Below are 15,241 nucleotides of genomic sequence, written 5' to 3'. Positions count from 1 at the left end.
TGGACGCCGTTCCAATATGGCGGACTAGGTACATATTTTTCCACAACCACCACAATATGGGTATCAAAAAAGCGTTTAACATAAAAGTTTTTTTAAATGTATTTTTTTTATTTTACCTATTTTTACAACTCCTGTCATGAGTTCACAGCGCCAGTTTTGCTTAATAGTTTATTAAAATTCTTTTTTATTATTTTCTCGTTCTTCATACGTGCTTTTTAATATCTCTGAGTCATTCTTCTTCTATCGGTCACATTGTCTTCAATTCCTTCACCTTTTATATCTTGTCTCTTGTCCTTCACAGTTTCTCCTAGATTGCTACTTATAATATAGATTCATTTATTTTATTTCACATTTGTAGTAATATTGCTTCCAAAAAACCGCCATATTTAAAAACTCGCGGACGTCGTCACAACGCGCATAACTGTTCACTCGTCTCGCTCACTCGCACAGCGTGCACTATACGCGCTCTTGCTTGCACCTTTGGCACGCAGCCAACGCGCAGAACGCGAGCCGCGGTTTGTAGTTCTCTGAGAGTTTGTTTGAAACTAGGGTTCAATAAACGTTTTTCCAAACCACACATTTAATTTTTATTGTTTTAACTCATGTTTATATCACAGTTTATCACATTTTGTTACCTTTTATGATTTTAATTACTTCTCTGTTTTATTAACTTTTATTACTATATTTACTACCTTCTAGCAGTAATCCAAGGTCTGAAGGCTTTTCTCTTTACTTATCAATAAGGCGATGTCACCTTATTTTATTCTTTCGTGCAACCGAAACATTCAACCCGTAACGCGCAAAATGCGGGACAGTCGGTGATCAGGTTTGCCACGTTCTGGTCCACGAGGGTCACAGGTGCTCGAGAGACTTGGAGGCCCCCATACCCCAGGAACGTTTTGCCCAGAACCGTGTTCAGCTCCAACAGGTTTTTTTTGTAACAAAATTGCCATGTTCGGAAGGCAGATATACGCCGAAAAGTGACAAGAAACTCAATATTTACTGTTTTAAAAATCGTAGAACATTATATTAATTTTTATTACAAGATATTTAATATTTTGTGAGTAGATGAGAAATTTCCCCGTAGAATCTTTGTCATATATATGTTCCATATTATAGACAATTTATTAAAGGAAATATTTTCTTATTACAGGTATATAAAAATGTCATCACCGCATCTCAATAACCTCATCATCATTGGCTGCATCTTCACATACCTGAGCGTAATATTCCTCGGTCTGGACTCCAGTCTCAGCAGTATAGGTAAGATTTTATAAATAACTTAAATTCAAAACATATGTTCACTTCATAATTTTCTTATCATCTGTATTGCATATATCTTGAAAATTTTTGATTATTATCTATATTTTTAAAATCACCGATTTGCTAATCAAATTTTATTTGGTTTTAAATATACAGAGAAGTATAAATAATATACAGAGAAGTATAATAAGTAAAAACAGCATTTGTAGGTATTTTTTTTTTTAAATTTACAAAATTTTTCTCTAACATAGTCAGAGCCTTTATTTACTAAATTACAATTTCTAGACGGGGGGGGGGGGAATCTTCTTTGGACGCCTGGGAATGGAGGGCCCAGGAGTCTCAGACTTAGCATTTATAGGTTGCACGGGTTTAAGTAGTAGGGCGCTGATAACGCCTAGCCTAAAGCCTCCCCCCCAGCCTCGAATAGGGGACCTTGGTCTGGGCTATCAATCGTGAAAGCGTTTAGTATTCCGACACGGACGCACGAGAAAGCTGAACTTTGACTTGGTCAGCATTGCCTGGCTTATAGAAGAAGAGGCAGAAGAAACTCCAGTCTCGCTTCTATTTAGCATAATCGGGGGGTTCCCCTGTAATATACGATCCAGCCTTGTTTCCAACATGACTGGGTGGTCATCAAATGGCGACGATGACAGTGTGCAGTGCATTCCGTTTGAATGTACTGAATCTGTTTGTTTTGTAGATGACGGCACTTAAGTCAATAAATCTATATGAAGTATTTATTAAATATTACTTTAAATATTACTTCTAATACTAATTAAAAAATAGTTCAGATTTTCAAGTCCATCCAAAGGTTGTCTTGTCGGGTACAATTGTACAATGCTCAAGATCGATATTTCGAAATTAGATAGAAAAATATTTTTAAATTAAACATGATAGTCAAACAAATTCTCGAAGAGTCTGCATACGTATATATTGATTTAGGAACAAGAATAAATTAAAGTCATAAAATAAATTTAAAGACCTTTAAGTTATAAAAACAATAAATTGTAATTAACGGATTCTCCCCTTGTCGCTTGGCGTGTAGCGCCACCTATCGGCGCTCTATAACAATGCTAACATATGTTTATTTTATACGTTTACAATAATCATAATAAATTCAAAAAATAGGGGTTGTCCATAGTGTATTTAAAAGGAACCGTGAAAAATTGACTGTACCAGAGTTTCGACTTCAAAAAGTCTCTAACTCAGATTTTTTAATAAAATTCTGCAAAACATTATTGGACTATCATAAACAAAATTCAAAACTCATATTGAAAATAAATTGACGGAAAAGGCTTATTATTCAATAAACTAATAATTAAATGACAAGAATCCTCGGCAGTGATGTCGCTTGATTATTTTGATTTCATTTAGGCTATATCTGATAAAGTGTATATGTATAAATCTGTATTGTTAAACTTTATTACAAGAAATATTGTTGTGGAGTTTCTTCCTGCTTCCTGCTTCCTCAACTAAAACACTTTGTGTAGTGGAGTCAAAAATAAAATAGATTAATAAGTTGACGATCAATAAGAGTTCTTTTAAAAGTTCCAGTGATGAATAAACGATTTCTTTTTATTTGTAACAACGCGGCACGCTCACGCACCACGCGCATGCGCGAAAGAGTTGCGCAGGCGAAATACAAACATGGCGCGTGATACTTAACGTCCCGGCTCGCTGCAACAATTATTTTGATAATATTTTGTTTAAATTTCCTTTAAATATATGTTTCTTAATATTTTTTTAACTTAGATACCGTGGTAAAACTCGATGAGGTCTTCTACTAAATTTATTCCTCATTTATTAAATGAAATTAAATTATACTTTTTTTCTTTGCAGTATGCAAGCTTGATTTTGATTAAGGAACCTTTCTTTAGCATCGTATAATTTTTATAAATATAAATTTTATCACTAAACAAAAACTAGTTATAAAATCATATTTTTAACGGCTTCTGTTATTGGGAATCTCTGTTCATCCCTATCTTGGGAGGAACAAGATTTTGAATATTTTTTCACTTCTATTTTTTTTACTCTCCCTTTTACGTCACAATCTCAGTCATACATTCTTCTATACATCACTTCTCTTGTTTCTCTTTCGCTCCCAAAATATCACAGTAGATTTCCTTTTAGATCACAGTTCAGTTTAATTCTTGTCTTTGATTATATACCTCCTATTTGTCTATCTAATTACATTCTTTTATATTTCTTTTAATTTTCTAAAAGTAATCTAATGCCTATATTCAGTGGCGTACCTAGAACTTATGCCGCCCGGGGCGATCTCCAGTTTGCCGCCCTTTCTATTATAAGTCAATCAAATAGTGGTTTTTATAAATTAACACATAAATAAATTATTAAGTTATTTAATGATGATTTAAAAAAATATTGATATATCACTTTGAAGTAATCATATACACTTTTCAAAAGAAATTACATTTATGAACTGATATCAAAAATTTTAGTTAGGAAAAATTGCCGAACAAAATCGTAAAGATTTTGACGAATTCAACGAATTTAAATGAATACAATAAAATAAAGTTATTATCTTGTTCTTGAATTAGAATTCAAAATTTACACTAAAATGCATTTATATACAACGAGGAATAATATTCGAAATCATTTAGTTAATCATAATTTTTGTAAATCAAATATTAAATTTATAATAATCATAATAATCATTTATTATTCAAGAAAGAAAATAAATATGAAATGAATAAGTTGCTTTTTACAACTATAAGTAAATCTAAAAAATGCCGCCCCAAGGTAAGTGCCGCCCGGTGCGGACCGCACCCACCGCCCCCCCCTAAGTACGCCACTGCCTATATTAACATTTCAAAAATTTGTTACTCTATAGAAGTGTCTAGAATTTTAAGAGACAATAAAGCTTGAGAATTGTAACTGTTGAATTTCAGACCGGCTGTTATCAGCGGAAAAACATGCTGCTGACGGTAGCTTACTACTTATAATGTTAATATAATCTATATTTCAAAAATGCGTGCCAAATTCTACTAGAATAAAAACATTCTAAATTTTGATTTATTTTTTTAATTAACAATATTACTAAAGATACAGTACCCGGCGATAAATATTGCACATCGACCTTTGGAAAGAGACAATCGGCTTATTTCGACTTCGTAGAGCGTTATCTCTGTCGCACGACTGACAAAACGGCACATAGGTTAGTGTGGGACAGAGATAATGCTCTACGGAGCCGAAATAAACCGATTGTCCTTTTCCAAAGGTCGATATGCAATATTTATCGCCGGGTATTATACCATAAAAACACTGTCTTAGTATGTTGTAGACCTGTTTAAGATCTGGTCACAATTGTAATTCTTTTAGTTATAAATTAAAAATGTTATAAGTAACCTCAATTCAATTGTTGTTTCTACTAATATAAGACTCTTACATCCTTCCATGACGTACACATCCCTGTGAAAGGCCACAAGTGAATGAATGAGTAATAGAAAATAAATCAATAAATATATGTTATCGACACCAAAAAATTTAAATGTACTTAAGAATCAAGATCACCGACTTAGCTTGAAGCATGTCTCAAGTGGCAGAAGGCTGAAAGGTTTTCGATCGGCGGTAGGTTCCCCATTAGGTAAACCGACGATGTAGTAAACGTCGCTGGTAGACGCTGGATGCCGGCAGCGCAGGACCAGTCATCGTGATGATCTTTGATGGAATCCTTTGGCTGATACTGACCTTCCATCGCTTGTAACGAAGAAGTCCGGAAGTTGCGGAAGTCCATCCTAAGTAAGAAAAGGACCAATATTTAGTCACTTCCGCACATGCAGTGGTAGTCGTGCAACAATGTGCACCGCCAGCCAGCCCGCTGATAAATGCGTATGCGGCAAACAATGCGAATTACACAACCGCCACAGTCAAACTACTCAACACGTGTTTTGCCCCTCCACGGGGCATCTTCAGAAGTAATGTTACACCGATTAGTGCCAAACACAGAGTGCCCTCTGCACTACAGCACACTGGTGCACTTTGTTGCACGACTACCACTGCATGTGCGGAAGTGGCTAAATATTGGTCCTTTTCTTACAATATGCATAGTCACAAATAACACACATGCGTTGGTCAGGTCTGATCCATACCACAATAGTCGAAGCAATAAAGATCACCTTACACCAGCATAGAAGTGGTAATATCATTACAAATTCACCAAAAGGTATCACAGTCCAGAGAAGATAGATACGATGCAAGGCCACGATTGTTATAAAGCAATCGAAACTTTGAGAATTGTTAATAATAATTTAGACTTTTATATGCATTCATAGATCGCAGTGTAACGTTGCATAAATCTAAAAAGACAATAATATCAATGACAATAGATTTAAGAGAATGAACTCATTAAGGTAATCTAAGAAATAAAAATAAACTAGCTGTACCCATGTTAGGGTCCATAAAGTGTCTCATTTATTCGTAGGTATTTTATACGACCAAACGTCGTGGTAAATTTATCTAAGAGTATATTCAACAAAAGCACGGGCTGAAAAGACGCCATTACTCTATTTCAGAGTATGTTCTAAATGAATATGTTTGAAAATGAATTGTTTTAAGTGTAAATATAAGTATTTATTTTGTCAATACAATCTTCGAAGAATAAATTACTGACCCCATTGAGTTTATTGTTACTTTGTTTTTAGTAAAAGTCCCGTTACAAACTAACTTAATATTAATTTTAAGCTAGCGTAAATGATTGATGATGTGATATAATAAACCTATTTTGACTTTAACACAGATGATAAAGTTTTTAGTTTTAAAAATATTAAATAGGTAATCAACGCGCATGCCGCACGTTGTTCGTCTCGCTCACACTTCACCTGATCTCATCATCTTCATTAATTCTTAGGTCTTTCTCAGGAACCGCCGCTGAGAGGTAAAAAGTGTTTGTTCCCAACCCCCCAGCTTCAGCTTCCCCGGGCATAAATGGAACCCGTCAACCAAATTTTGGGAACTTCAACCCCGTCCATAGTGTTGTGAGAAAGACCTAGGCCGTTCTCTGGATCGCTGGAGTCGACAGCATGTTTTCAAATTTGGTTTATATTTCCTTTTACCTTCGCTTATGCTGACTGTACTTTCTTGTGCTATATTTACAAGTTTACTGTGCTTAATAACATTAACACCGTTCTATTTTTGAATTACATGACTATTATTTGCTGCTTCTATCTCATCTACGACTTCTTGTATTGTTTGCTTTATATGTATAGCGTTAATTTAAAAACTTTTCTTATTGCTGGCCACTTTAGTCATGATACTTTTTTATTTTAAATCATTCATACGCGTTCGAATTGAAATTCGAATGCCGATTTAAATTCGAACGCTGTCATTGTAGTGACAGCTGTCATTACATTTGAGTTGACAAATACTTGAAATATTGGCACTTCATCTTCATCTGTTAATCCTGTACAGATGCTCATGCTCTAGTGACCCCCTAAGAATTGTGGCACGCAAGAATGATTTAAAATAAAAAAAATATTATGGCTATACTGGCCAGCCATACGAATTTTTTTACGCAAACGCTACATCAGCTTGCTGTTCTTTATTCAAATTATTAGTTATCGGTACATTTGAATCATTAAATAAACAGACTGTTAAAATGTAATCCTAAATAATACTTTTAAAACCCGTATGAGTGCAATTTACACCTCATTCCGTTATACATATGTTAATTTGAGTTTTGTCTGCGCAGGCGCTTTTCCTCACATCTGCACCGCCAGGACGTTGCTGTTGATGGCCGGGTTCAGCATCGCGTTCGGTGCCATGTTCTCCAAGACCTGGCGCGTTCATTCTATCTTCACTGATGTCAAACTAAATAAAAAGGTTTGTCCATATTTAGACGTGGTCACTTAAAAATGCTCTAGGCCACCTAGAGAGCAAGGAAGACGTCTACGCTCAGAGTTTTTTGGCTAGATCGAAACAGAAATGAGGAGATGCCCAATAGAACCAAGGTCACCGATGTATATCGTCTGAAGTGGCAGTAGGTGGGGCAAATATTGTAGCTGGTAGACCAACCGACACTAGGTAGACCAGCGACATAGTTATGGTCGCGGAAAGCCGCTGGATGGGCAACATAGGTCCGGTCATGGTGACGATCTTTGGGACAGGCTTGTCTTACAGTGGGCGTCCATGGGCTTAAAAGGAGAAGAAGAAAAAATTATGATGAAATGGATTGATTCTAGAATGTTCGGTCAAACTAGGTCTCAAGTTCTCATTGGCCAGTTCACAGTTGCTCAAGAAGCGACGCAGATAGGATACCTCCATAGTTAGAATCAAGGGAAGATCCACAGACGAATGAAAGAAGCTGATATAGTCCAGCTGATTAGTGAGTTCAAAAGGTAGTAGGTGGAACACATGGCACGAGTAAAAGAGATAACTGCTTTTTATGACGTCCACCCAAAAGTTGGCCAGACGAGTTTGCATATCTCGCTTCAAGCCGTTCATATAGGAAATCCAAGGAGAAGTTCTATATGAAACTTTACGACTAGAATGATGATGCACTGATAGAATCACCTCTAACACAATTACCTCATAAATCGCTGGTGGTTTTCAGGTGATAAAAGACTACCAACTGTTCATGGTGGTGGGAGTTCTTCTGGTGATCGACTTGGCCATCGTGATCACCTGGCAGATATCGAATCCATTCTTCAGGGCCACCAAGCAAATGGATCCTTATGTAAGATTTTTTTAAATTTAATAAAGATATCGGAAATTATATCTTTTAAAAAGGTTTGTGTACCAGTTCAACTTTGTCACAATTGTTGAACTGTCTACGAGTTAAAATTCTTTCTTCTGATAAATCTACGAACTAAAATTACTTGACTTGAGACTACTATCACCATCTTCCTCTTCGACCGTCCCATCCCATGGAAGGACTCGTCTTCGACTCTAAACTAGTCTTCCGCCAACATATTCGCCAGGTCAGGACTAAAGCCAGTCACATCTTCAGCACGCTTTATCGCTAATCTGCTCAAGCAGGCTTCCCCTGGGGCACAAACTTTGTACAAAACTTGCGTAAAACCATTCTTTGCTCTCTTTGCTTGTTAAAAGACTTACCTAATAACCTAACCTATAAGAACATAGCGAGTGATTCTTCCTACTCTCACCGTAACTCAGAAAACGCTAAGAGAAGTCCCAAAGACGTACTGCTCACGCCCATCACAGGGTTCCCACCGAACACGTACACTGCAAGCTCTAACCCCACAGCACCAGCTACTTCCTCACCTGCGAGAATCCACACAGGACATCGCGTTATTCACAATAAAACAAAACACTACTCACCACACCACAACTCCAATTCTTAGGACCGCCCGCTCCTTAACCGCGAACATCGTGGGCTAACCGAGGTTGGATCTGGATCCATTCCTGGCTGTGTGGTCCACGCTGCCATACCAAGCCGCATACATAAGCTCCACTCGGGTAGAGCGGTTTACTACGTGCAAACGTCATCGTACAACTGGAATGCGTTTGTCCCGCTTCTGTTTTATTTTTAAGTTCACGGACCTTTCTGCTCCATGAACTCAGTTCCTATGAAGCTGTAAAATCCCCCGGACTTACAGCATCAACTTCAACCGAAACCAAGTAGTATACTGCTACCAAGCCTCATTGGGGTGCCTGGGTGGACAGACTATACATTTAATATCGCGGGATATCACTGGGTGTTGACAGCGACCTATGTCTTGCAGAAGACATCTATCCGTTGAAAAGAAGAAGACGAGGAGTTATTTCATGTTTTGTAAGAAAAGGACCAATATTTAGCCATTCCGCACATGCAGTAGTAGTCGTGCAACAAAGTGCACCGCCCGCCAACCCGCTGATAAATGCGTATGCGGCAAACTATGCGAATCACATAACTGCCACCGCCGGACCACTCAACACGTGTTTCACCCCTCCACGGGTCATCTTCAGGAGTTATATTACACCGATTAGTGCCAAACACAGAGTCGTTTCATACAGAGACTCTATTTCATGTTTGTCAACGATCTCTGTCACAGCCGCATCCAACGAGCGAGGACATTGTCATCGTGCAAGAGAATGAGTACTGCCAATCGGAGAAAATGACCATTTTCATCGGCATCATCTACGTTTACAAAGGACTGTTACTGGTAAGTCTTATGTCTATGAGTCTATGACCATAAACTTCAAAACCAAAATTAAAATATTTTTTATTCGAATAGGCTATTACAAGCATAAGTCAATTGACATAAAATATCAGCATTGTTATCCATATAGAAAGCTACCATCTCGGAAGGCAGTTCTGGTACAGCCGGCGAGAAACTCAACAGTTGCTCTTTACAAATATAGTTTTATAAATGCGCGACAATAATTAACTTAGCTTCCGCGTTAGCATCAACATATAATTCCACGCATTAACATCAGTATAGTATTCTTGGATATAATCATATACTTTTTTTCAGTAATATTTTTTTAATGCCAGCTTGAAATCTTTCCGGTGTTACATCTGAAATTGTTTGTACCATTTTATTGTATATAAGTATATATTTAGACATAAATGATTTATTTAATTTTTGAACAGAACTCTAGGAGAATACAGGCTATTATTATTTTTTGTATTAACACAACTGTAAGAACACCAGCTTTATTAAAATCATCTCGCAAAGAATCCCGAGCTAGAATGACTTGTAGCTTAATTGACGGTGAGCGCTGATGATTTGTAAAAACATCATCAAAGTGCTTCATTATTTCAGCTTCAGGACGTTCACAGCTGGACATTAACGTCCCATATTTTCACAAGGTCGTTAACGCACTCTTGTCGCGTTTGATCACCAATTCCCCATCAGAAAGTGATAAAGTTTTCGAGGATGAAGTACGCAGTTTGTAGGTATCTATTCACTTTGACTCTGGAGAAATCTGGGTTACAATCATCGGGAAATAACGTAAGCGTTCAAGGAAATTTCACAGTATAAGATCTTCGATCACCACTCCGGAACAGTCATCTGTTCATGTTCCAAAGCTCTTAGCTACCACAGATACATATTTATTAGAATTGCTTGTACTTTATTGCGTAGCATCTAAAAGGTTGCTTTAGATATAACACTAGCTGATCCCGCAAACGTTGCTTTGCAAAAAAAAAAACAAAGTTTTTAATTAACAAATAAAAAATAAGGGTTGATCGTAGAGGGGTGAAAATTTAGGGTTGTATGTATTTTTGAATGCTGTATCATAAAATAAAAAAAAATTGTTTAAAAAATAAATTAAAAAATTTAGGGGTGGACCACCCTTATCACTTAGGGGTAGGAAAAATAGATACTTGCCGATTCTCAGACCTACTAAATACGTATATGAAATTTGGTAAAAATCGGACAAGCTGTTTCGAAGGAGTACGGTAACTAACATTGCGACATGGAAATTTTATATATTAGATAACAAAAGAATACAATACAAACCCGGACTCTTTTTGAGTTCACATTAGTTTTGGCACCAGCTCTCTTTTATGTCTCCCTTCCGACTGTGCCAAACTAAAGGCCGTCCATCACAAACACCATTAAATTGTCCTTCGATACTGTGTTTGTTCTGGTTTGAACTGGTTTCACTAGCTTTTCTCGTTTAGGAACAGAGAACTTAGTTTTTAATTAATTCATTCACATCATTCTTTTTATTTCTTTACTCCTTCAGTCTTCTTCATTCATTCGGTCTTCTAACATCTTCACATGGATTTATCAACTCGGTTCCATTGGCTTGGGTTTCGAAAGTTATGTTGGCTCATGTGTAACGGGTAATTTCATCATCATACCTGATGATCTTCCTTAGTTCCGTAATGAAACTTCGTCCTGCCATTCCTGGTAAGTACATCCTTCATTCGTGCCTCGTATCCAACAATTTTGACCTTGACTTTTATTAGTCTACTAGATAAACCTTTTGACCCATCGACCGTCTGCCACTTTAGACGTGCTACTGAGGATTATCTCATTTCTGATTCGATTTCAAAGCCTTCTTCATTGGTTTATTGATGAAATAGAGCCTTTTTAAGAGGCCTATTTTAAGCGACCACGTGTCAGATTTTTTAACGGTTTTATTTAGTTCGACCCGTACGGAATTTGTTTGGGTCAAAATTAGAAATTGAAATTTTAAGCACCTTCCCGTTGTCAGATTGATCTGAAATTTGGTACACACATTTAATTTAGATGACAATACAATATAATAAAATCAATAACATTATAAATCTAAGATGGCCGCCGATACACAATGGCGGATTACATATTTTTCCTTAACCCCCTCAATATGGGTATCAAATGAAAGGGCTACACTAATAAAACACGATGATTATGTCGAAATTTAAAATTCAAGATGGACGCCGTTCCAATGTGGCGGACTAGGTACATATTTTTCCACAACCACCACAATATGGGTATCAAATAAAACCGTTTAAAAAACCGTTTAACTTAAAAGTTTTTTTACCGATTTTTTAAGACACACTGGTCACCTTAGTCATCCGTCTTCATCTAAAAAATATTCTGCAATTTCTTAACGAATATATCAATCTTTCTCTATAGGTGTTCGGTGCGTTCTTGGCTTGGGAGACGAGGCATGTCTCCATACCCGCGCTGAACGACTCTAAGCACATCGGCCTGTCAGTGTACAACGTGCTAATCATGTGCATCATGGGCGCACCAATTGCTCTTGTAAGTTGTACTATTAGCTTCTATAGTTAATGATGTAGCTGTGTTGATGACTGTACGTATTTAATTTATATAGCTTGCATAAGTGTTAAGTAAGAAAAGGACTTATATATAGCTACTTCCCCTATGCAGCAGTAGTCGTGCAATAAAGTGCACCGCCCGCCAGCCCGCTGATAAATGCGCGTGCGGTAAACAATGCGAAACACAACTACCACCGTTAATTCACTCAACACGTGTTTCACCCCTCCACGGGGCATCTTCAGGAGTCATGTTACACCGCGTTAACGGTATAACATTACTCCTGAAGATTGATTTTGGGACTCCAAATTATCAAAAAGCAAGTTTAAATATAAATCATCATCCAGTGAATTAAGATCAGGGATATATGACGACCAGTCTTCAGCTCTGATAAAATCCAGAACTTTCGTTTCTATTGGGCAAATCCAGTTCTATTACCATTATTATTGATTATTGAACATGGTTTTTAAGTGGCTTATCTACCTTTATAATAATTATATCTTGATACACTTGTGATGATATTTAAATACACTTAACAATAATATGGTTCAATCACACCTACATAGCTAACACCCCATCAAACCATCAGTCGAATAATATTCACGTTGTATTCTGTTGACTAATAAGAAAAACGAAAAAAAAGGAATTTTACATTCGTTTATTTACGGATTTTTTTAGCAATGATTTTGGTAAGTGTGTTGAAAAAATAGAATAAAAGTTCTCTTTTTAGTTAGACGTTCACTGCAAGATTGGTCTCCCCTAAGATAATGGGAGGATGTACCATAATCGCCACGTCTGGTAGGTTGGCGATCAAAGTGTGGTATTATGGTATGCAAAGATCGCTGCTGCGAGTGGCAATCCTATATAATTAAAACACAAAGTGTGAAATTTATAACATTGTAAATGTACATCGAAAAAATATTCATTATAAATTATTAAATATTTAATTATATACTGATTTTCATGTAGTTATGTATTTATGTAGAAAATTGTTGACCGCCATTTTGTCAATCAAATCAAATGTCAATTTAAAAGAAGTTAAAATATTACAATAGATATAACGTAATACAACTAAATTGTAGACGAGTTATTGAATTGTGGATTATTTATTCAGCTGTTGTTTAGATTTATTGAATAAGTTGAATAATTATTTAATAAAACATACAATAATCTGTGACAAATATTGTAACATCGACTTTCGCATGATTGACAAAACGTCACACAGGTAGTGTGAGACAGAGATAGTGCTCTAAGCCGAAATTAGAAGATTGTCTCTTTCCAAAGGTCGATGTGCAACATTTATTGCCGGGTACTATGTTAGATTAGATTATTTATCTAAGTTTTCTTTATAAAAGTGTCACGACGCAACCAAAACAAAGGCGACCTTTTATTTCATATAGTTTTGGAGCAATAATCTTGAATTCTTTTATATTTAGTTATTATACCTAAGTTGTCGCTTTGGTTATATCTATACAAATTAATAAAACTGCATTGTTTGTTAGTCTTTTTAATAACACGCTTTTAATTACATATATATGAATATATTTACGGTTTATATATAAAACTTACATTTTTGGATTTTGTCTATCTATTTTTCCGGGTAATCTTACTGGGCAAGTAGCTGAAGTAATATAAAGTAAACATAGGCCGGCTCCTCTACTTTCATTTAAAAATTTTTTTAAAAATTTACATATATATATATATATATATCATAATGAAAGCATTTTTGAGCTAATATATTTAATCATATATGTATATATATATATACACACACATTTAAATTTCAAGGGAATGATGTCGCGTTGAAAACTAGTTATATATGTAGAACTTATCATTACTTGAATATAACTTCATATATGTTAATATATGCGGACCTAGTTATAAAGATATTTTGCAGGTTTTGATCAATTGTGATCAAAACCCTTTCTGGAAAAATCTTGTTTCTATTAGATAGAGAACGTCTTAACTGTAACTCTACGGACTATTCGTCCAGCTTATTAGGAATCCACGGCGTGCAAACGATACCGTGTTATAAAATACCGCTAGCGCCATCTAGTGTAAAATATGTAGAATTAATTCATCTGATGTAAAAAATATTTAAGTGAACAACCTTTCCTTTACCTTTAACAACCAACAAAGTGATGGGTTCTTGATTGGGTCCTTATCCTAATTTAATTAAAAGGATGCTTGGTATATATATATATTAATATATATATATATATATATATATATAAATATATATATAAATATGATGATTTTTAAAATGGTAGTATCGGGTACGAATGCTTACATAGCAATAGCGTAAGACGAGAATCTGTTTTGATGGGTTTGCATAATTTTGTTATATCTGAGATTTTCGGAAAAAATGTGTATCAATATTACAGAATTCATCAAAGTAATACAGCGTGTATATAACAATACATTGACACATAATAAACGTTTGTAATTATTTTCATACTTTTGAAATGTAGTTTTTTATTTGCGATGGTGGCGCCACATATTGACTTAATGTGGTAACATTAAGATGTCAACCTATCGTAGTACGCTAGTCGTTTGGGATGTTGTAAATAGATGGCGCTGTAAACAATTGCTAATATTGTGCTTGGACCTGAAGTAGATAAGCATACCATAGCATATTTTCTGACTAGTATAGACTTGACTTGATAATTCTTTTACTCTTCTTTGAGTAATCGTGGTTGATTTTGTAGCTCAAGGTTTAACGCAGAGAGATAGAGAAGAGAGAGAGTGAGCATTTACTGAGTTTTTAATGGCAGTTTTGACGAAATCAGTTCATCATGTTTACTTGATAATTAGAAAACAATAAATGAACCAACATCCGACAAACGAACCGTCGAAATGTAAATGCAATACATACGATAAATCTAATATAATTTGATTCAAAGACAAATTATACAGAAAACCTAAAGCGAGCGTATATCATCGTGCTTTACATTTTCTATTACATACAGAGTGATTGTTTCTAAATGTAAATGATTTCAAAGAATAAATGTATAGGTCATTTCCTGCCAATTACTATATGAAACACCCTTTATAAAAATTAATAATATAGGATATAATAAATGACTTAATAATAATATTGTAAGAAAATGTGTTTGCAAAGTTAAAATCTATGTATTTGTATTCATTATTGTTTACTTTTTATACTAGCAAACTTTCTATCGACTAAAGTTATTGGCCCGTCATATTTCATTAGTTTATATATATAAAAATTTTATATAAAAATGGACCCGGGTTTATATACCACGGCTAAATCCGATCTAGTACAAAGTGGTTGTGTTTTAATA

At 35.4% G+C, this 15,241-nt stretch overlaps 1 protein-coding gene across 1 annotated transcript in view; it reads left to right on the top strand.

Annotated features, from left to right (window-relative positions):
* The window catches only part of GABA-B-R2 (gamma-aminobutyric acid type B receptor subunit 2), a 49,153-nt gene that overhangs the window by 13,085 nt on the left and 20,827 nt on the right, over positions 1 to 15,241 (top strand). The window contains exons 11-16 of the mRNA XM_068768640.1: positions 1,154 to 1,263; positions 6,131 to 6,157; positions 6,971 to 7,101; positions 7,832 to 7,954; positions 9,273 to 9,383; positions 11,793 to 11,921. Of these exons, the coding sequence (XP_068624741.1) occupies positions 1,154 to 1,263; positions 6,131 to 6,157; positions 6,971 to 7,101; positions 7,832 to 7,954; positions 9,273 to 9,383; positions 11,793 to 11,921 (631 nt within the window). The remainder of the gene's footprint in view (positions 1 to 1,153; positions 1,264 to 6,130; positions 6,158 to 6,970; positions 7,102 to 7,831; positions 7,955 to 9,272; positions 9,384 to 11,792; positions 11,922 to 15,241) is intronic.

This window comes from Battus philenor, unplaced genomic scaffold, assembly GCF_028537555.1.
Source record: "Battus philenor isolate CCGP_79_NKW_IND1 unplaced genomic scaffold, ilBatPhil1.0.hap1 SCAF_26, whole genome shotgun sequence".
Classification (NCBI taxonomy): Eukaryota; Metazoa; Arthropoda; class Insecta; order Lepidoptera; family Papilionidae; genus Battus; species Battus philenor.
The sequence above is the reverse complement of the archived record's forward strand: the minus strand, read 5'-3'. Positions and strand labels throughout refer to the sequence as shown.